The sequence below is a fragment of the Ahaetulla prasina genome, chromosome 9 (assembly GCF_028640845.1).
Source record: "Ahaetulla prasina isolate Xishuangbanna chromosome 9, ASM2864084v1, whole genome shotgun sequence".
Classification (NCBI taxonomy): domain Eukaryota; kingdom Metazoa; phylum Chordata; class Lepidosauria; order Squamata; family Colubridae; genus Ahaetulla; species Ahaetulla prasina.
In genome coordinates this window covers 19,860,330-19,882,824 of record NC_080547.1, presented here as the reverse complement: position 1 = coordinate 19,882,824, position 22,495 = coordinate 19,860,330, and the positions used below count along the sequence as shown (strand labels likewise).

Below are 22,495 nucleotides of genomic sequence, written 5' to 3'. Positions count from 1 at the left end.
TGGACAGACTAACGCTAAAAATAAAAGATAAAGGAGATAACAGAATATTATTCAACATGGAATAGATTCTATCAATGGTTAGAAACACGAGGTAGAAGTTGGAATGCGAAAGAATCAGGTTAGGTAGAGATGGAAAGAGGTATTATTTTTAATATCGATACAGGATTGTAAATATTAGAATGACAGATATGTTGACGTATTATAATATGATGGTCAGAAACTATTGTACAACACTAGCAGTGTTCAAAATAGTTTATGTGTTATTCTGTTTTTTACTTTTGTTTATGGTAAGTGGAATGCCAGGACAATTATACTGTATTCAATATATTCATATGTAAACAATAAAAATATATCTTAAAAGACAGAGAAAGAGAGAGATGTTTTCCCAACCTTCCAGAAGGGTAGGGGACCTCCAACTATCAGAGAAAGACTGTCCAAGAGGTTCCGGCAACTATAGTAGAAGTGCATCTCTGATGTTCTACCAGATAACAATGCAGAGGTAGTATTCAGCAGATTCTGACCAGTTCTGGAGAACCGGTAGCGGAAATTTTATCAGTAGCTCCCAGAACCGATAAATACCACCTCTGACTGGCCCCGCCCCCATCTATTCTCTGCCTCCCCAGTCCCAGCTGATCGGGAGGAAATGGGGATTTTTGCAGTAACCTTCCCCTACCACGCCCAACAAGCCACACCATGCCCACCAAGCTACGCCCACAGAACTGGTAGTATAAAAAATTGGATCCCACCACCGTAACAATGTTTAAGGGAAGGGACCTGCAGCACATTCTCAATATTGGACCAGGCAAGAGGGGCAGAAGTCGTCTATTGCAGTAATGAAGGAAGCGACTAAGAATTGACTGTGAAAAGAGTGATTGCAAGGAAAGCATCTTCATGTAGTAATGGATCCAACAGGCAAATAATATTAATTTTCACAAAGCTTCTCCCTGCCTATGGCTGGCATCTGCTCTTTCAAAAGGAGTCAAAACACCAAGAGGAACTCCAAATTGGACACCAACTCTGCTTGGGGGAATGCTACCCCATCCAATCATGATAAGTCCCTGGAGAGGAGCTCAAAAACCTAAAGCCACTTGTCTTATTAGGGTTGAGATCCAGCCAGTTCTTCTCCATTCAGGCCCTTACAGCCTCAAGGTATATTCTGCATAATCCAAAATGCCTTATCCCTCTGCACAGTTACTGCACTGCACAAAGTATTCAGCTGAACTATGGCAGAGGAATACTGGTAGCTGCAATTTTTTATAGAAGTGCCAGGCTGAGTAGGATGAACTCATTATAAAGATAGCAGGCGTTTTGCAAAAGTCATCTTCACCCAATTCCCGTCAAATATCACTGGGAGAATGGAAAGTGCGGGGAAAAAATAGGCAGAAGCTATTTTCTTTATAATTACTGTGGGGAAAAGAATCTGTCTCAAAAGAGAAATTCTGGTTTTAAATAAACAGGTCAAGAATCTATTCTTAGGTCCATCAGATTTGCCGGACACTTGGTAACTAATTATGTCTTAATTTCTTTATTTAGAACCTATTTCCAAACATGCTCGGTTAGTAGCCATAACAGAAATTGCTGTGGCCTAATGAAGATGAAGGGACGTGGTGGCTCAATGACTAAGACACTGAGCTTGTCAATCAAAAGGTCGGCAGTTCAGCAGTTCAAATCCCTAGTGCCGCATAATTATTTGTCCTAACTTCTGCCAACCTAGCAGTTCGAATGCACGTACAAAATGCAAGTAGAGAAATAGGGACCACCTTTGGTGGGAAGGTAACAGCGTTCCATGCACCTTTGGCGTTTAGTCATGCCAGCCACATGGCCACAGAGACATCTTCGGACAGCGCTGGCTCTTTGGCTTTGAAATGAGATGAGCACCGCCCCCTAGAGTCAGGAACAACTAGCACATGTGTGCAAGGGGAACCTTTACCTTTAATGAAAACTAATTGGTTAATTGGGACAGGAATTTCATCCATGTTCTCATAGCTATTGGCGATAGTTTGCATTTAACAGGCAAGGCAAGGCAAGGCAAAGCAAAGAGCTGGGGGCGAAAATGTTGCATACTGACGATAAACCGGCTAGTAATAAAGCAATCAGAAAGCAATGATGATGCATCTATAGGAACCTTACTGTGATTCATGAAATCTGTTATGAAATAAATGAGTTCCACGGCAAAGAGAATCTGATGCATAGCAAGAGATGCATGGTGAATCATCTGGAGACACATTTTTATTTAAATGCCTACTGCAGGGGTGTGAAAACACAAGGCCCACGGGCTGGATCCGGCCTGCGATGTGATCAGATCCAGCCCACGGGGCTGTCCTGGAAAATATAAAGAGCTGACCCACATCGCTTCGGCCCGGTCTACCCAATGCGAAGAGGAAACATGCCAGCAGTTCAGGGACCCACCCAGTTGATCACGCCTACCCAGTTGGCTACGCCCAATTGAGTGGCATCAAGTTGGCCATGCCCACTCAGTTCGCCACACCCCCCAACCCTGCCAAGGTCAATCACAGCCCTGATACGGCCCTCAATGAAATTGAGTTCGACATCCCTGGCCTATTGTATCTTGCATCCAGGTTATAGCAATTTCACCAAGGAAAAAAACCCCATCAAGTTCTGACCCAAGAGACTAAAAAACTGAAATAATGAATACAATTCTCTGAGGACACTGTAATAAGGATTGAGGAATATGGCAGGTTGTTAATCATTGACTCTTATCCTTCTGTTAATTCTGATTTATTTATTTTTTTGACTGCTGCTGTGCCTCCTTCTGACCTTGAGGCTGAAATGAAACAAGAACCAGGAAAGCGAGCTATCTCCGCAGCTAAACTTTTTACCATCCCTAGGATGGTACAGATAAAATTGCTCTTTTGAAAACGTTTTATAAAATGAATTCAAGCTATAAGCAAAGTGCAGGTGGTTAACAACTCGGCCCGGCATTGTTGGAATCAATCCTACTTATCTCATCGTGCCAGACTTCATGCAGGCACGGCTTGATTCACAAATCTTCAGCTCCTCAGCCCCCACATCCAGTAATTTTAACAGAACCTTCAAGACTTCAGCAAGGTTAGATAAATGTGTTGTTGCAAAGTATTCATAAGATCAGCCACTGCAGAATGCAGAAATCAAGCCATATACCGTATTTTTCAGAGTATAAGACCTTAGTTTTTGGGGAGGAAAATAAGAAAAAAGCTGATTGGCAGATGGATCGGCCTCCCAGAATACTCCCAATCAGCTGTTCCCAGAGGTGAATTTTAGCAACAGGTTCCTTGGTTGTGAGCTCTGTGCCTTGTTTTTGTTTTGTTTTGTTTTGTTTTGCTTGTTTTTCCTGCCTCTGAATTTTTTTTTCAGAAAAAATGTTTTTCTGCCTCTGAAAGCCTCCGAAACAGAACTTCAGAAAAAAAGCCTCTGAAGCTTCTGTTTGGGGGCTTCTTTTCTGAAGCTCCGTTTCTGATGCTTTTTTCAGCCTCTGAAACCTCCGTTTGAGAAGCTGAGCGGGGCTACATTCGGAGTATAAGATGCACCCAGATTTTTACCCTCTTTTTGGGGGGAAAAAGGTGTGTCTTATAATCTGAAAAATACGGTATATGATTTGTGTGTATTAACAGTAACAGAGTTGGAAGGGACCTTGGAGGTCATCTAGTCCAGGGGTCTCCAACCTTGGCAATTTTAAGACTTGTGGACTTCAAGACCCAGAATTCCTCAGCCAGCAAAGGTGGCTGAGGAATTCTGGAACTTGAAGTCCATAAGTCTTAAAGTTGCCAAGGTTGGAGACCCCTTATCTAGTCCAATCCCCGGCTCATGCAGATCGACCTGTGTGTCTTTCAATTAAGTCCCTTTCTCTCAACGACTCATACCAATTTTCTTTTTTTGCTACTCTTTTCCCAGCCTTGTATATAAAGAATATACCGTATAACCATCTGATCTGATGCGTTTTAATTCCCATTTTGCAAGAGTCACTTTCAAACAAACAAAACAGAAATGAACTTCCTATCTAAAATAGATTTATCTAAAAACAAGACTCATATATATAGGAGCCAGATCATAACTGAGTTTTGAACGGGGTGGAAATCATTATTTAAATCAGTAGTAGAAAGGCTTGATTTAAATCAACTCGATTTAAATCATAATTTTTTTAAGAGCAACTATCATCTCTGTCCTGCAGCGGCTCCTCCTCTGACCTGCTGTTGACTCACCGACAGTCCCAGTCACTTTAATGGGACAACTGGTGATGCGGCAGTGACACAAGGTGAGGGACATGGCAGGTAGCAGGTGAGTGGAAGCCCGCTAACAGGCGCTGCCATGATAGATCTGAAATGACAGGTGTTCTTTAATATTATATTTATAAGCTGCTTAAAAGGTTTCACTTTCATTTCTACTGCTTGCCTTTCCTCCTCACACTTAGAGCCTGGTGATAATAGATGCATTTCTCTTCAAACAATCATAGAGTTTGTAGTGTACATAGATTTGCAAAACAACGGGATCAAGCAATATCTCATGGTTACTGTGAAATTCTGTGAATGCATCAATGCAGTGCATGTTATCTCACCTTGCAGAGGTTCACTGAATGAGTTTACCAAAAATGTAAATATTGAACAATATACAGCCTCATGCTGCAAAATAAAGGTCCATTTCATGCTGAATAAACTAAATTATTAATGTATCTTAAATAGAAAACTATCTTTAGATAGATTTTTACTCCAAAAGCATTTTATTAAAATAAATTTGATAAAAATAAAAAAAATCCAATTTAATTTTTTTAAAAATATGTGGGGTTTTTTTATTTTTTTAAAAAACCATCGTTTTTTTATCCACCCTGGTTTTGAACAAGTATATAATATGGCCATCTTGTTCGCATCAAATATTTCTCACATTGGCAGCATATTTTGGAGGAATTCTAAAAGGCTTCTGGACCAACCTGCCTTATAACACAAAGAAATAAGCTTTGGCAAGGCTATTGTTTGAAAAGCCTCAGTCTACTCCACATCTAATAGCCTTTTATAAAAGCATCATATTCATTTTTATTATTATTAATTTAGCTGCCTAACAATAAGATCCACCACTGAATTTAGGAAAGTTACAGAACTTTTTTAAATGAAATGCCAGTTTTGCATGAGCTGTCAGAATATGTCAGTGACAAGACTCATTTGAGAGGAAAATAAAAGCCTACTGCAAACATTATCTTATTTTTAGGGAGCCGGGTGATGGGAAATTTGACAGCTGCAGGAGCCAGGTCTTAATTATCATACACACAACTCCTCAGTTCATTACAATGTTTGTTTGTTTGTTTAAAAAAATGACTCTAAGATGATTTTCAGCACCAGTATTTGATTTAAAAGGCATCATAACTCCATTTGAAAAGTATATCCAGGTTCTAACACTCCTCCATGTTGATATTTATCAACTGGGTGAGTTTTCTAGAGATAAAAGAGAATATCATAGCATCTGAAAGACTAACAAAACTAGGAGGTGCTGTTTTGGATAAGAATTTCACGGCGTATACGAAGGTTTGGTATACACAGTATACTAAATCTAAATTAACAAAACACAATGCTGCATTCATGCTGTGTTACAGGTAAGGGTCAGGGTTGGGATTCAGCCGGTTCAGACCGGTTTGGGTGAACCGGATGTTAATTTTAATCTGGTTTGCCGAACCGGTTGTTTCAAGAACTGGCTCACCCTGCCCCGCCCCACCCAGGAGTTTCCACACGGCCTGTTTTGGATGCCAGGTAAGTTCAGGGCATGCGCAGAGGCTCTGGGAGGGCGAAAACCGGGCCTACCGGAAGTCCAGAAACTGGCCTGTTTCTGGCGTCCAGAGCCTGGGGGAGGCTGTTTTCGCCTTCCTGGAGGCTCCAGGAAAGCCTCCAGAGCCTGGGGAGAGTGAAAACACCCCCCTCCCCCACTGTGTTGCAGGAGGCTGAGGAGCCCATGCCCCCATGGCCACACCTACCCAGCAACCAAGCAGCGAACCGGTTGCTGAAATGTTTCAATCCCACCCCCTGGTAAGGGTCCAGTTAATTTGCAGGACCGCCTGTCTCTCATCATTTCTGTTCATCCCACCAATCCCACCACCTGACCCAGGCAGGACCCCAAAGATGTGCCCTCTCTGTCCCAGTGCCTGACTTATGGAGAAGTTCCCCTCAAATCTAGATGACTCCAATCTTTTGCTTTCCACAATGTGATGATTTCTATGTCTGGAGATATTCTGAATCAGACCTCAGTGGAATGGTATTATATTGGCTACTGCTTCTTCTTCTTTTTTTAAATATTTTTGCTATTGTTAGATTATATGCCACCCAGAATCACATGTTGGAGTATTGTACACAAATAAAGAAATGTTTAATGTTATGACCTAACATACTAAGACAATGGTTAAATTCTCCCCATGTACTGAACTAACCAACCTTATTTTAGCTTTGCTCGCCATGTATGAACCCCAGCTGGATTGTAATTCTCACTTGGCAAGTGACTTGTGGAATGAAAACAAATAAAAACGGAATTAAAGTAAGTGGGGAAAAATATCTGCTTTATCAACAGAAATTCTGAGACAGAAAATCAAAGTGAAATGAATGAGGGCTTTCTACACTGATATTAGAAGAGCAGATCAGAACTGGTCGTCAGCAAATTTAACTAAATATAAAACAAACAATGAATGCAGAAAAAAATAAAAGATAATCAAGGTCTTTTGTTTCAGGGTGTCCACTGGCCTACAACCTGACCACACAAGCATAACAACTTCTATACTGGTGGAACTTCGTGTACCCGTACAGTTACACCTTCTTCTCCTCACCTGCAAAGCATCCAATTCTCCCCTACACTGAAGTCTTAGAAGGTATTTTAGTCTGAGACACAGTAACAGTCTGAAAGTCATTTGAGGGCCACAGCTGCAGAACAGCTTAATTGGCAAGAAAACATCTGCTGGCTCCTACCCATTACCAATCATCCAACCATGATTTGTTTACAGGTAACCACTGAATGGATTTTCACATCAGGCTGCCTTTTTGCAAAGTACAACAAAGCAGAACGACAAGTTGATAGATAACCTATAATTCTGCTGTGGCAGAAAGGACTTCCGCAATTCGACACCTTTCACAATGACCCATCCCACATTCAGAATTTAAATATGCTCATATTGAAAGTTTCATTTCATTTATTTGATTTTTATACCGCCCTTCTCCCGAAGGACTCAGGGCGGTGTACAGGCAAATAAAAAAAACAGACAAGACAATATTCTATAAAATGCAAGATTAAAAAACTTATTATAATTTGCCTAAAAATTTAAAATATATAGAATATATATAGAATATATAGTTTGTTTCACTACAAACACCTGTCTTAACTTTTTTTTTGGGGGGGAGGGGGAATAATACTTGAATAAGTATCCCATTCTCCTTTACTTATACAAATGGCAACTTAAAATACTCCGAATTAGCCAGCTCCCACATAACACCTATCCTGCGCAGACTGCACTGGCTACCTGTTGTTTTCCGGGTGCGCTTCAAGGTATTGGTTACCACCTTTAAAGCGCTCCATGGCTTAGGACCGGGCTACTTACGGGACCGTCTACTGCCGGCTTCTATCTCCCAGCGTCCGGTGCGTTCCCACAGAGAGGGACTCCTCAGGGTGCCGTCAGCCAAACAGTGTCGACAAGCGACCCCAGGGGGAGGGCCTTCTCTGTGGGGGCTCCGACCCTGTGGAACGAACTTCCCCTCGGGCTTCGACAACTACCTGACCTTAGGACCTTTCGCCGCGAACTTAAAACCTATTTGTTTCATATGGCTGGACTAGCTTGATTTTACTTTTAAATTTTAATTGAATTTGGTGGGTTTTTAAATTTTTGTAATTTTATGGGGTGTATTGTTATTTTAAATTTTTGGGCAAATTTAAATCAGTTTTTTAAGGGTTGTTTTAACTATTGTGTATGTTTATATTTTATCTGCCTGTTCACCGCCCTGAGTCCTTCGGGAGAAGGGCGGTATACAAATTAAAACATTATTATTATTATTATTATTATTATTATTATTATTATTATTATTATTATTATTATTATTATTATTATTATTATTATTATTAGCTTTGGTTAATATGACACAGCCTATCAGATGTGTTGGGCTCAAGTGCCTTCATGCTCAGCCATCTAAGAGCAGTGATGGTTAACCTTTTCGGCATCGAGTGCCGAAACTGGAGTGTGTGCTGGAGCACCGGTACCCGGAAGAGAGTAGCTGTCCGGTGTGCATGTGCGCAACAACCAGATGCTCTTCTGGGTTTTGTCACACACATGCACACCGAACAGCTGCTCTTTTCCGGCTTCCGGCACATGCATGTGTGCCAGCCAGCTGGTCTTTGTGCAAGCAGCTGTCCGGCATGCATGTGTGCAACGGAAGAGAAGCTGGCGATGGTGCACGTGCCCACAGAGAGGGCTCTGTGTGCCACCTCTGGCACACTTGCCAGAGGTTCGCCATCACAGATCTAGAGGCACTAGGTTGGGAACATCTGGTTTAAAATGTAGGGTTACTCCTTCACTGAAAAACTTGTCATATATTCCAGATTTATGATATTCAATTTAAGGAAAAACAGCAGATTTCAAGATAGAAGAAACAAAAAAATCTTAGGGAGTAATGTTCACTAAACTAATATTAGTAGATTTGATCAATCAAACACCAAAGTTGCTATTTCTGGGAAAACAAAGTATTTCCACAGGAAAAAAAATAATACTGAATTTAATGCACATCATTAAAAAAAAAAGCAACAAGAAGCAAATCATTTTTAGTACTTTCTATTAATTACAAACCAATACATCTTGGAAATGATATAAAATTTGTATTCAATGTAGTCTTCCTAAGGAAGAAAAACTCTGTTATTCCACCACCACTTCTGCAAAATCACAAACAAAAATAACAAAGTAATTCAAAAGAACAAAACTGCAACAAAGATATAGTAGTTCAATTACTAAAGCCTCTGTATTCAAATAGGAAGACCAAAAAATGTATTTAACGGCCATTTAATTATCAGAAAAACAAGCAGAACAGCCTCATAATACTAGGAAAAGATCTGAACAGAAGATGTTCAGCTATTAAACCAATTAATAGTTAACTCACTATGAAAAACTGCCGTCTCTCTGGGGTTCCCTCTAATGATCACTGAATAACAAAAGCAAATAAAAGGCATCAACATTGTAAGAAAAGAAAAATAGATGTTCTTAAAAGCAAAAATGTCCTGAAGTCGAGCTTGACACTTGGCAAATGTATGGACACAATCATGCAGTTTTCTTGGCAATAACAGGAAGTACTTTACAGCAGAGGTCTCCAACTCCGCAACTTTAAGTCTGGCGGACTTCAACTCCCAGAATTCCTGGAGTTGAAGTCCTCCAGGCTTTAAGTTACCAAGGTCGGAGACCTTTGCTTTGCAATGTCTTCCTCCCAGTCATCTCCAGAAGCCCACTGATGCTTTGGTCTTTCTTATCTATATACAAAACCCAAGACTAGACAAGATTAGCCAGAGAAATGCACCTTAAGCAATCATCACAATAATGATTGACAGAGATATTCTGCATTGATAAGAGCTAGTAAGCATACGAGTCACCAACAAATATTCACATTACTCCAATTAGTCCACATTACTGCATAATTTCTTCTCCTCTGCTTTTGAAGCTCTCCTCTCAGCAAAGACTGAGTCAAAACTGGGCATACGCAGGCAAGGGAGGCGTGACCAAAAGTTTGATTGACTTAGTCTCCAAGCAGAAAAGCAGAGCTAACCCATTCCTTGGATTCTCTGCTCAGCACACTGGAGAATTCTTCCTTCCCCACACACAGACATAAAAGTTATCATTTACAGATTTGAAATAAATGATGATATCTATTCAACGAAAATAGTTCTGCACTGAAAGGCTAGATGAGCCATTTTTTTACATGGCATGCACCACTTTGCAATATTATGGATGTCTACATACACATACACAATATGTGTGTGCATACACACATATACACATAAATATACTTTCCTTGGCCTACTTCACAAAGCAGATAAGATTGGAGAGAAAGGGATTATAAGAGAGTGAACAAGCATACAATAATACGGGAGTGCTTGTGTAATGAACTCATGACTGTCATAATTAACACACTGCTTTCGATGTGTATTTTTCATTGTGTGCCTGCTTAATATCTTGTAACCCCTTCCTCACCAATGAACGTAAATATATTAATTCCCTTCATGCAAATTATCACAGGATCAGAATGAATATTCCAAAGGGCAGGGGAGTGATTAGGAGGCAAAAAGCTGAAGGTGTGAAACTGATTACCACAGTCATGGTCACGTGATTTCCCACTCAGTTTTGCTTAATGGAGGAGTTGTTGGTCCCAACAGTGGTCACTACATGAGGACTACCTTAAATTCATGTCATCAGGATTTTCCAGGCTAGATTATTCCAATGCTTAGTGATATGTATGCTTGTAAGATTAATTTCCTCAAGGAGAGGGATCGCATTTTGTGGATCATAGCTAAAGGGAAAATTAATGAAGCCTGAGAACCACTGCAGCATTATTGAGAATAAATAATCACAAGCTATGCTATCTAAGATGATTTAATGGAACACACTCGGTAGGCATATCATCTTCCCCCTATATATGGAGTGCATCCAAAGATGAAACATTTTATGATTTTCAGCTTATCAAGTAATGAGGGCATTTTTAAAAAAATTCTACACATATAAGGCCATTTAAGTAACTACAAGCAGAATGTATCCAATAATATTGTTAATAATGCCTTACCATTGCATTGAGGGTCTCTTCCCAATCTGGTCTTTCACGGGGATGAATGCTTCTCTGAAGCTCAGGCACAAAATCATCCTCTTCTGCATGTAAAGAGGACTTCATCATTCTTGAAGAAAAAGATGAACTCATAAATAAACTGAATCTTTTGAGTTAGTTAAACACTTTTAATAATTCTTAATAATTCATAAGCTTTTATTGTTGGTCCCCAATGTACCTCTCAGAGCACAAATGCTTCTGTGGGCACCTTCCCTGAGGCCCATCAGCTCCCTGGTTCACCTGATTTTCCTATTTTTTTAACCAGTCCTTTAATTCCTTTAATTCCCAAGGAGCTGCTGATCCAGTTCTACAGAGGAATTATTGAGTCTGTCATCTGCACCTTTGTAACTGTTTGGTTTGGTTCTGCAATCCAACAAGACAGACACAGACTTCAGAGGATAATTAGAACTGCAGAAAAAACAATGGCTACCAACCTGCCTTCCATTGAGGACCTATATACTGCACAAGTCAAAAAGAGGGCTGAGAAAATATTTACAGATTCCTCGCATCCTGGACATAAACTGTTTCAACTCCTACCCTCAAAACAATGCTATAGAGCACTGCACACCAGAACAACTAGACACAAGAACAGTTTTCTCCCCGAACACCATCACCCTGCTAAACAATTAATTCCCTCAATACTGTCTAACTATTTACTAAGTTTGCATTACTATTACTATTAATCTTCTCATCTCTTCTTATGACTGTATGACTGTAACTTTATTGCTTCTATCATTACAATTTATATTGTTTCCTAGTATGATTCTATTGCTTATTTGTACCCTAAGGCTATCATTAAGTGTTGTACCTTATGCACCAAAGGTAAATCCCTTGTGTGTCCAAATACCCTTGGCCAATAAAGAATTCTATCTACTGTGTTTCCCTGAAAATAGGCCCTCCCCCAAAAATAAGCCCTCCCCCTTTTAAAAATAAGCCCTCCCCGAAAATATTTAAATGCATGCGCAGCTGGTCCCTGCCATTTCCTCTGGTTAGGACTAGGGAGACAGAGCTGTAAGTCAGGTAAGACAGAAAGAGTAACTCCGTCTTGCTCCAACTGCCCCAAAATAATAAAGACCTCCCCAAAAATAAACCAAGCGCTTATTTCAGGGTTCAAAAAAATATAAGACAGGGTCTTATTTTTGGGGAAACACAGTAACCATCTTCTATCCTAAGTTATGGTTACTGTGTTTCCCCAAAAATAAGACCCTGTCATTTATTTATTTTTTAACCCTGAAATAAGCGCTTGGCTTATTTTTGGGGAGGTCTAATGACCTAATGAGAAAGAAGGACTCACGAATTTCTCACTGATTTCTCACTAATGAGAAAGAAGACCTAATGAGAAAGAAGGACTCACTGGAGAAGAGCCTAAGGCTGGGAAAGATTGAGGGCAAAAGAAGAAGAAGGGGACGACAGAGAACGAGGTGGCTCAATGGAGTCACTGAAGCAATAGGCGTGAGCTTAAATGGACTCCAGAGGATGGTAGAGGACAGGAAGGCTTGGAGGAACATTGTCCATGGAGTCGCGATGGGTCGAGCATGACTTCGCAACTAACAACAACAATCCTAAATTAACAGCAAGCTGGCTTGCTGAAAATAAAAATGTTGGCCCTCCATTTCAACTTTATTTCCAATTATATTACTGAGTCCCAGAAGCCTTCTGAGAAAATATAAAAAGATGTATTACAGTCCAGTAGTTTGTACAGAAGTATGTTTATCTACCTACAGAGGCAAAGATAAACCAGAGTTACAGATAGTCACACACACAGGGAAGTACAGATAGTTCTAGATTTACAATCACAATTGAGGCCAAAATTTTTGTTGCTTAAGTGAGAAAATTCATTTGAGTTTTGCCCCAGCTGTGACCTTTCTTGCCACAGTTGTAAAGTGAATCACTGCAGTTGGTAAGTTAGTTAGCTGTTAAATGAATCTGGCTTCCCCATTGATTTTGCTTGTCAAAAGGAGGTCACATGACCTTGGGACACAGAAACATAAATATGAACCGGTTGCCAAGCATCTGAATTTTGATCACATGATAATGGGGATGCTACAAAGGTCGTAAACGTGGAAAACAATCACAAGTCACTTTTTTCAGTGCCATTGTAACTTTGAACGGTCACTAAATTAACTGTTGTAAATCAAGGACTATCTGTAAGTATTTTATACCTGATATGTGCTCAATCACTTTTACCTAGCTAGGTAGACCAAAACTCAGCAGCACTTTTTCATACGGCTGTTGACAAAAATAGGATTGCCAACATGATCACCAACGTCTGATGACAGATATGGCACAAGAAGAAGAATAGAATAGAATAGAATTTTTTATTGGGCAAGTCTGATTGGACACACAAGGAATTTGTCTTGGTGCATATGCTCTCAGTGTACATAAAAGAAAAGATACGTTCATCAAGGTACAACACTTACAACACTTAATGATGGTCAATATATCAATATAAATCATAAGGATTGCCAGCAACAAGTTATAGTCATACAGTCATAAGTGGAAAGAGATTGGTGATGGGAACTATGAAACGATTAATAGTAGAAGAAGGTAGACCAGATAAGACGCCTAACAAGGAGTACTTTACTAGCTGTAACTTTGCTGAAAGGGCTACATTAACAGAATCCTGCAACTTTGAACCTACCCCTCCTTCCCTTCCCTTTTACTCTCTCAAAAACATGGAAGTGCCTCTTCTGAGAAGCTTCGGGAACCCTTCCTCCTTTGGGCTCAAATTTTATCTGACTATTGTCTAAGCTGCAGCTCTTCCTCCTGTCTCCCAAAGTCAATCCCATCTGCCATTCCAACCACATCCATCTTTTCAAAATGCCAAATGTGCCTATCACTTAACAGAGATGAGGATTCTTATCCTTTGTCTTATCTCAGTCGTCATTTTTTTCCGCTCTTGGGTACATTTGGGAGACTTATGCATAGCTAAGCTCTAGCCGGTGGCCTAGCAATATTGATAGTATATCGAGATTTAGGTAGGAATGGTGCGGTGGCCTAGAGGTGGAGCTCTCGCCTCACAATCAGGAGGCTGTGAGTTCGATCCTAGGTAGAGACAGATATTTCTCTCTCTGGGCACAACTTTATTTTTATTTATTTTTATTTTTCAAATTTATATACCGCCCTATCTCCCTAAGGACTCAGGGCGGTTCACAGGCAGTTAAAATACATATAAATACAGATTAAAAAACAACAATTAAAAAACTTATTCTATTGCCCAAATTTAAAATAGTATAAATAATAAAAACCCCTTAAAACCCATAACTTTAAAATCTAATCCAGTCCCGCGCAGATAAATAAGTGTGTTTTAAGCTCGCGACGAAATGAGTATATATCTGCTGAACAAAACTCTGCACTGGGGACAGGAAGGTCATCCAGCTATTAAACACTCTGCTAGCTCCATTCAGTTGCCCAGACTCCACCCCGCAAGGGATTATGGGATTGTTAAAAGATAATGATGATAGAGATTTAAATACCAGTATTTTAGTACTTAGCAACAGCACTTAGACTTACTGTATATACTAATATACAAGTATACATATATAAGACTTCTACATAAACCACTTTCTGAGTGGATTACAGTCAGCATATTGCCCCCAACAATCTGGGCCCTCATTTTACCGACCTCGGAAGGATGGAAGGCTGAGTCAACCTGGAGTCCTGTCAGGACTGAAAACAAAGTACTTCAACTATTACATCATTTTCACTTGCTATTTAAGAATGGTTTTCCAAATAGATTTGCGAAAGAAGAAAAGTTGTTTCAGTGGCACTGAATAATTCATCTGTGATTAATCTAATTTAACCATGACATTATGCTAATTCAGTCGTAATACTAGACCAGAAAGCTCTCAACTTGCCAGTAGTGGAACAACTAGGCTTTGTCCCATGTGAAATGATTCTGAAATTGCTATCTAAAACAGGACTCGTTGCTAATTTAATAATGTAAAAATCAGAGGCATTTACCGACTTCAAAACCTGTTTTCAATTTATATTGTTGAATCTGAATTAATATGAGAACATTGTGTTATTAAAGCAATCGGGAGGAGGAATTCTTGAAATAAGAAATTAAATTCATTCTCTCGTTTTTCTCCTTCTGATGTTTTTATCACTTTTCCCTTAGCTAATAATAATAATAATCCCAAAACAACTAGAGCACCATTTGAACACCTTCGGCATTGACAAAATCACTGTCAGCCAATTGCAAAACACAACTTTACTTGGAATAGTTCACATTCCGCGTTAATAACTTTTAACACCATCAAACATCGTCTGCCTATCCTGGGTTCCATTCTAGAGGTGAATAAAAATGCCAAATCCAATCTAAACATCAGGCTTATGATGTGACCAACCATAATAATAATGATAAAGTTGTATGTTGCCAGAATCTCGGGGAATCTAGGTGATACAAGACAAAGAAACTACAATAAGGGATAAAGATATTAAGGGGTTAGAATACCACCTTTTGACAGTCTCATTACGGAGGCAGAATAGATGTTGGATCTTCGGACAGGGCAAATTAAGTTTTGTGTCACCTCACGGACAGAAGGAAACATGTACAGGAAGCAAAGTACACAAAGTAATTGTTCAATTGTTTTATTTAATCTACAAGAAGAAAAGGGGATATTTATGGCCAGGGTGAATTTTATTGAAATCAAGTCGATTTAAATCATGATTTAAATCACTTGATTTCAAAGGTGAAAAATCAACTTGATTTAAATCATATTTTTTAAAGAGTAACTGTCAACTCTGTCCCGCAGCAGCTCTTCCTCTGACCCATTGTTGACTCACCAACAGTCCCAATATCGCAGTATAAAGCCTCATGCTACATAACTAAACTCCATTTCATGCTGAATAAACCAAAGTAATGTATCTTAAATAGAAAACTACCTTTAGATAGATGTTCACTCCAAAAACATTTTATTGAAATAAATTTGATAAAATTAAAAAAAATCCAATTTAAATTTTTAAAAATCTGTGTTTTTTGTTTTGTTTTTTTAATCATCAATTTTTATCCACCCTGTTTATGGCCTCATATACCCTTCCGTCTTAGCTACAATTCTATGCAGTAAATTAAATGTACAGAGGCAACTGTAATTCTTTATTTAACATTTAACTACTACACCACACTGCCCTCAATAGAGGCAGGCCTCCACTTATGACTCTAATGGAGTCTGGAATTTCCATCAGAAGTCACGACGGTCATAAATTGAGGCACCCCACGCGAGCAAACCCGATTCTACAAACTTTTCATGCAGCAGTCCTAAAATGAACCCCACAATCATAAAGCGAACACTGAGTAAATGTGTTGCTATGGGCAGGAGGTGTTTGTTGTTGTTTTTTTCCTGGAAAGTGGCCAGAAAGGCCAATAATCAGCAAAAAAAAAAAAAAAAAGTTGTAAAATTGCAGAACGCTGCAACCGGCCATTGTTGTGACCATCAAAACTCTGGAACCTGTTTTCAAGTAGCTTTTGAGGGCTCCGCTGTAACCTCGAGCGGTCATTAAGCAAGCAGTCATTATGAAAGGACTGCCTGCAAAAGTAAGAGATAATCCACCTGTGATCTTTATAAAAGCAAACAGGGGTTCTCAAGATTATTTTTAAATAGAAAAATATATTTTTTTCAAGAAGTTACAGAAGTGCGTCAGAGCCAGACTACTTGTCTTTCTAATCCCAAATCCATGCTCATTAATTCACAGAGAAAGATTAAAAGGACAACCCTACTGAACAATACTCAATATTAATTACTATACCTCAAGTCTTTATGATGCAAGGCATGGAAGTTTTATATTCCATTTAATCTTTATGGGGAAATGAGGTTATACTGCAGCAATAAATAAACAGCTTAGTTTTAGTTGACTACAAATCTTAGCTTGTATTTCTCTTCTTTTTAACCTAAACACAAACCACCTAATTTCCAGAGAAAAAATTGTTATTAGCTATATACTTAGTTGCAATCCACTGCACCAAGTTCCCACAAGTGCAAAATTGATACCAATTTAGAAGCTTATATTTCCCCTCAGCTACCTTCCCACATACCACAATAAATAGATCTGTTCACTAAGAAGCTCTTATTTTTATCTGTGTATTTGATCCACAGCTGAAAATAAAAAAGAACACAGTGATACAATATAAGGTAGTAGAATAAAAGGAGAAATTTAACATAGTGGAAAGACAAAAGTTATTGAGAAGGATTAAAGGCTGTTTATCTTCTATTTAAGGCCTAAGTAGCTAGTCCATCCAAGCCTGGGTATATTTCAAACCCAGTACTTTCAGCAATCCCACCTAAATAGAATTTACCAATGTTCTTGGAAATCTCAGTCAACAATCCACTAGCAAAAAGCACATAATCTCAATTTCAAGCCAACATTTAGTAAGGAGATGAAGCAGTTAAAAAGACAACCAAGTCTGGTATAAGGGCCAGCACAAAGCGGATATAGATGGTCACATTCAGACTTGAACTGAGAAATTCAGAATATGAAAGGGTATTAAACTTTACTGCCAACATAAACTTATCCCATAAAGAATAAAGCATTAAGTCCTGCTAATGAAAATCCCCTTCTCTGCATAAGGGGAGTTAATGGTGAAAAGATAATTAGGTAGAGCAAAGGTCCACTGTAAAATTGTATATTTTTCTTAATTTTTTTCTTCTTCTAGTACAAGAGAGATTTCACAGATTAGTGCAAAATTATTTGGGGACAGCCTCCACTTATGACTCTAATGGAGTCTGGAATTTCCATCAGAAGTCACGACGGTCATAAATTGAGGCACCCCACGCGACCAAACTCGATTCTACAAACTTTTCATGCAGCAGTCCTAAAATGAACCCCACAATCATAAAGCGAACACTGAGTAAATGTGTTGCTATGGGCAGGAGGTTTTTTTTCTGTTTTTTTTTTCCTGGAAAGTGGCCAGAAAGGCCAATAATCAGCAAAAAAAAAAAAAAGTTGTAAAATTGCAGAACGCTGCAACCGGCCATTGTTGTGACCATCAAAACTCTGGAACCTGTTTTCAAGTAGCTTTTGAGGGCTCCGCTGTAACCTCGAGCGCTCATTAAGCAAGCAGTCATTATGAAAGGACTGCCTGCAAAAGTAAGAGATAATCCACCTGTGATCTTTATAAAAGCAAACAGGGGTTCTCAAGATTATTTTTAAATAGAAAAATATATTTTTTTCAAGAAGTTACAGAAGTGCGTCAGAGCCAGACTACTTGTCTTTCTAATCCCAAATCCATGCTCATTAATTCACAGAGAAAGATTAAAAGGACAACCCTACTGAACAATACTCAATATTAATTACTATACCTCAAGTCTTTATGATGCAAGGCATGGAAGTTTTATATTCCATTTAATCTTTATGGGGAAATGAGGTTATACTGCAGCAATAAATAAACAGCTTAGTTTTAGTTGACTACAAATCTTAGCTTGTATTTCTCTTCTTTTTAACCTAAACACAAACCACCTAATTTCCAGAGAAAAAATTGTTATTAGCTACATACTTAGTTGCAATCCACTGCACCAAGTTCCCACAAGTGCAAAATTGATACCAATTTAGAAGCTTATATTTCCCCTCAGCTACCTTCCCACATACCACAATAAATAGATCTGTTCACTAAGAAGCTCTTATTTTTATCTGTGTATTTGATCCACAGCTGAAAATAAAAAAGAACACAGTGATACAATATAAGGTAGTAGAATAAAAGGAGAAATTTAACATAGTGGAAAGACAAAAGTTATTGAGAAGCATTAAAGGCTGTTTATCTTCTATTTAAGGCCTAGTCCATCCAAGCCTGAGTATATTTCAAACCCAGTACTTTCAGCAATCCCACCTAAATAGAATTTACCAATGTTCTTGGAAATCTCAGTCAACAATCCACTAGCAAAAAGCACATAATCTCAATTTCAAGCCAATATTTAGTAAGGAGATGAAGCAGTTAAAAAGACAACCAAGCCTGGTATAAGGGCCAGCACAAAGCGGATATAGATGGTCACATTCAGACTTGAACTGAGAAATTCAGAATAAGAAGGGGTATTAAACTTTACTGCCAACATAAACTTATCCCATAAAGAATAAAGCATTAAGTCCTGCTAATGAAAATTCCCTTCTCTGCATAAGGGGAGTTAACGGTGAAAAGATAATTAGGTAGAGCAAAGGTCCACTGTAAAATTGTATATTTTTCTTAATTTTTTTCTTCTTCTAGTACAAGAGAGATTTCAGAGATTAGTGCAAAATTATTTGGGGACAGCCTCCACTTTAAAACAGAAATCCTATACTGATTGAAAGTCATAGAAAGTGTTGCAATTTCTTCACAAACAAAAAGGAAAGTGAAATTAAAAACTTCTCTCCAATGACATGTGTGAAAACTGATTTGTTAGCCAAGAAGGATCGACACAGAGACCCACTGCAAACATTTAAGATCAAGAGTCACTGACAACAGTGAGCAACGCCCAAAAGGATTTCAGTACAACGTTTCAATACTCCTCAATTATACTACTGAAAATTGTCCTAAGGACAAAATTAAAAAGAATTTTCAAAAATTACTCCACCTTTTGCAAACCCAATTAGGAGTGGTCTTTTAAAAAATGCTCGAGTACAAAACAGACCTTGGACACAAAAATAATTTCACTAGAAAGGATGGTTGTATGATGTGTAGACTAGCAACTGACATGGTTGACATTAGCATAAGCCTTAAGAGAAGAAAATATCCCTATTCCAAACTGATTAGTGATTATAACCATAGTGATTTGATGTTTGTTAAAGGTAAAGATAAAGGTAAAGGTTCCCCTTGCACATATGTACTTGTCTTTCCTGACTCTAGGGGGCGGTGCTCATCTCCATTTCAAAGCTGAAGAGCCAGAGCTGTCCAAAGATGTCTCTGTGGTCATGTAGCGGCATAACTAAACGCCAAAGTCACACGGAATGCTGTTACCTTCCCACCAAAGGTGGTCCCTATTTTTCTACTTGCATTTTTTACGTGATGTCGAACTGCTAGGTTGGCAGAAGCTGGGACAAGTCACGGGAGCTCACCCCGTTACACAGCACAAGGGATTCGAACCGCTGAACTGCCAACCTTTTGATCGACAAGCTTAGTGTCTTAGCCACTGAGCCACCACGCGATGCTTGTTATGCTGATGCTAAAGGAAAAGAAAAGAAAATAAGAAACAACGAATGGGCTGTCTTCCACAGAAAGTGAGATAGTACAGAAAGCAAATTGAGTCAATCTTCATTAATCAGCAGGACCAATTTCTTTCAAGCTCCTTGTTTGTTTTTCAAAGTGTGGGGAAATCTTCAAAACTGTACAGGAAACAGTCCATTCCACAAAACAAATGGCTAATTGAGAAATAACGTATATCACTATAAAACTGCAGGCTGTATAAACTATAGAAACATATCATTGTGATAAATAATTCCTAAACCTTCTAGACTGTAATACAATTTGAGTCATGGGTATCCCTTTTCATGACTATTCATTGTCTGTAATAAGCTTTTCAAAATAATGTGCAAAACCTGTTAACATGGGGGGGTGGGCAGGAGTGGGCTCTCCAGATGTTTTAAAATACAGTTGGCTGGGTCTTAAGAAGCAGTTGAAGTTTTGCACCATGCTGCTGGACCAGGCTGAGGTTTCCCACAGTGTCTTTAGCTTTGCGCTGTGCTGTATATAGCTGAGATGGGCTTGTGCTGTGGCCAAGGGGCTTCTTGCAGCCCCAGAACCACAATGTGTCAAGAAGCCCTTAAGCTGCAGTGTGACAAACAGATCCAGAGCTGCACGGTTGCAGGGCTATTTCCTGCCCCACAGGCAGGGTATAGGGCGGCCAAAAGGGCAGAGATGTCAGGGAACTGGCAGTTGAGGGAGTTGACATAGTCCCTTACCTTGGAAGAAGGGAGCCTCGGTACTGGGGCAGATTACGTGATGGCTTGGTTCAGGGTGCTTCCTTGGTGTCGTGTCCCACTCCTCCGCTGACGGCCGGGTCAGGGAAATCCGAATCAGGCGTGCCTCTGCAGCTCTGCCAAAGTCCCAGCAAAGTCCTCAGGGCAGGCAGGAGACCAGAAAGTGACTTCAGCAAGATATGTTTAGACTTTGCCTGACTCAGAGAATGCCAGAAAGCAGATCCTTTATATAGGCCATGGGGTGTGGCTCCATGACTCAGCACTTATCCAGGCCTGCCCCTCCCTTCCTTCTGTTGCCTCCACCTATCAAATCTTCTGATGCGAGGGTCACTCCAGTCGGCAACTGTTGTCAATTGATCTCCCTCAGGCTCACATGCTGTGGGGGAGGGGTCTAGTTGCTCCGTTTGCCTGGGCATGGAGCCAGAGCTGGGGGCTGGAGTTTTTCCTCCTCTTCAGCCTGTCTGGTCATGGAGCCAGGGCTGGGGCCGGGAGGCATACATTCCTCCGTGTTCGGAAGCAGGTAAGAAGGCCCCGGCTGTGGTGAAATCAGACGAGACACAACACTTGGCTAGTGTTGTGGCCAGCAGAGCTGGCAGCAGAGTCGGACAGTGAGGAGGTTGGGGAGGAACATGGGCCAGTCCTGGGGGCTGGGGAAAGCTCGGATGAGGGCTCTGTATTGGAGGCAGAGAGGGAGATAAGACAGCAGCGAGGCAGAGGAACAGCTGGAGCCTGTTCACAGTGTGCGCATGCGCAGAGCTGCCAGAAGACAAGGACAACTTAGAAATCAGGTTGGCTTGGGAGTAAAGCCACACCTTGGAGATGATTGGCCCCTCCCATAGGAAAAAGAGAGCGAATGGGGAGGGGGCTTTTGCAGGAAACAATTTGTTCATTCGATAGTTTCAAGAGTGGAAAGTTCTGTTCGTGACTCCAAAAGACTCTGTGCCAAGTTTTGCCTTACTCTGCATTTGGAAACCGTGGCAGCTTTCCAAGCAAGATAAGGTATGTTGATAAATATTCCTTTGAAAAACTGTTTGGACAAACCTTGCTGACTGTGAATGAAAGTAATTCACGTATAAATAAAAGAGACTTTGCCAGGACCAATTCCTGCTTCCTGTTTTTTAAGGGAACCTAGGTCAGAACAGCCAATGACCTTGACTAATAAATTTGGTTAGCATGGCAAAGGGGAGTGCTGGGAATGACAACGGTAAGCAATATAGTCATGTGACATCACACTATGCGACCATATCACTTAATAACGGAAATTCCAATGACAATTACCGCTGTAAGTCAAGGATTACCTATAACAATATGATGACTTTTGCTATGTCTCACTTCTCCCATCTGTTAATGCTGTTGCTGTATTTATCACTCCTTAAAGAGTTATAATGTTAATGACACATGTTAGATGATTTAAGTTATTTTGGCAACTTTCAACAGATGGTACTACAGACACTTCTTTTAAAAGTGTGGAAATGAGTCGCTCAAGTTTATTCTAGTATTATGCTGTCTGTTCAGTTGAATCAAACAACTCCCATGTAAAATGTCTACAGTTCTGTTGAATTATGTCACTCCTACAAAGCAGCACTTTTAGTAAAAAAGGAGAACACTGCAGAAATTTCAAAGTAAAAAAATCCTGTTCCTATTTGTATCTGGAGGATTAAGGTGTGTTTATCGAAACTGTTATTGTTTTACTGCTCCTAAGATTTATCTTGAGTTGAGTTTCCTTAATATTTCCACTCGTTTTATTACAGAATTTCTTTGTTTTATCATTTTAACACATGTTCCAAGGTTTAATTCTATTTTCC

At 39.6% G+C, this 22,495-nt stretch overlaps 1 protein-coding gene across 9 annotated transcripts in view; it reads right to left on the bottom strand.

Moving 5' to 3' along the window:
* ARHGAP32 (Rho GTPase activating protein 32) overlaps positions 1–22,495 on the bottom strand; it is a 200,145-nt gene that overhangs the window by 134,002 nt on the left and 43,648 nt on the right. For 8 of the 9 annotated variants that reach the window (XM_058194899.1, XM_058194901.1, XM_058194906.1 and 5 more), the window contains exon 2: positions 10,770–10,878. The exons of the other annotated variant lie outside the window; for it this stretch is intronic. In XM_058194899.1, the coding sequence (XP_058050882.1) occupies positions 10,770–10,877 (108 nt within the window). In that variant the 5' untranslated portion in view covers position 10,878. The remainder of the gene's footprint in view (positions 1–10,769; positions 10,879–22,495) is intronic. 9 annotated transcript variants of the gene reach the window in all.